At 49.7% G+C, this 1,043-nt stretch overlaps 1 protein-coding gene across 1 annotated transcript in view; it reads left to right on the plus strand.

Moving 5' to 3' along the window:
• The first annotated feature begins 147 nt into the window (after positions 1-147).
• rpl17 (ribosomal protein L17) overlaps positions 148-1,043 on the plus strand; it is a 6,631-nt gene continuing 5,735 nt past the window's right edge. Inside the window, exons 1-3 of the mRNA XM_008297647.1 lie at positions 148-209; positions 668-717; positions 904-944. Coding sequence (XP_008295869.1) covers positions 678-717; positions 904-944 — 81 coding nt within the window. The 5' untranslated portion in view covers positions 148-209; positions 668-677. The remainder of the gene's footprint in view (positions 210-667; positions 718-903; positions 945-1,043) is intronic.

Raw genomic sequence — 1,043 nt, forward strand, 5'->3', positions numbered from 1 at the left:
TATAATATAATATAATATAATATAATATAATATAATATAATATAATATAATATAATATGTGGATGTGCAGCAGCGCCCCCTGCTGTCCGTTCCACCCTCGGCACCGCCCTGCAGTTCCCCTCCGGGCCGCCAGGGGCCGCTGCCGGCTCTGGAGGCTGAAGAGGAGCAGCGCTGCCCGGCTGCTCCCTCTTCCCTCCGCGGCCTCAGAGGTAGGAGCTCCGTGCTGCTGGCGGAGATACAATCCTTCTTTAATCTCAGCTGAATCTGCTCCATCCTGCTTTTAAACCGGCAGCAGGTTGTAGATTATGTGTGTAAACGTCAGGTTCTGTTAGATTTCTGAGTTTTGAGGCTTTTAATGTGTATTTATTGAAGTTTTGGTGGAGATGCCGGTTTGCTAGTGTCCGCCATGTTGGCTGCTTGTGTCGGTAGAAAGTCAACCAGATGAGCCTTAAACTGAGCTGCAGCGGCTGTTTCTGTCCTTCTCTAAGTGTAAAGCTGTTCCTGCTGGTTTCTAACGTTAAATGATGGTTCTCCGTAATGTTCTGACCAGTAATTTACAGAACCAGACTGCGGCTAGCTACCGCAGCTAGCTAGCGCGGCTAACAGTCATGAGGACTCACGTTTAGACTGTTTGCTGTGAAACACTGACCAGTTTCTCCTCCGACAGATATCTGAAAATGGTCCGCTACTCTCTCGACCCCGAGAACCCGACTAAATGTGAGTAGAGCCGGAGGAAAGCCGGCAGTTAGACGGCTATCCGGCCGCTGTGATGACTTCTTAGGACACCTTTGGATTAACCATGAAAACAAACAATGAAAGAACTGAGCTGCCAGAGCAGGAGCCTCTCTGAGGACCTGGCGGCCTTCACCGTGTTCACACCTTTGCTTTGTTTGTGTGTTTCAGCATGCAAGTCGAGGGGCTCCAACCTCCGGGTTCACTTCAAGGTGAGTTCATGATGCACATGTTCTGCCTTCAGCCCGAGTCTGAGACGGGATGAAGGTTTGGTCCAAGCTGCAGCTGATCTATGGACACGTTTACCTTCA

This window comes from Stegastes partitus, unplaced genomic scaffold, assembly GCF_000690725.1.
Source record: "Stegastes partitus isolate 25-593 unplaced genomic scaffold, Stegastes_partitus-1.0.2 Scaffold1232, whole genome shotgun sequence".
NCBI classification, from domain to species: Eukaryota; Metazoa; Chordata; class Actinopteri; family Pomacentridae; genus Stegastes; species Stegastes partitus.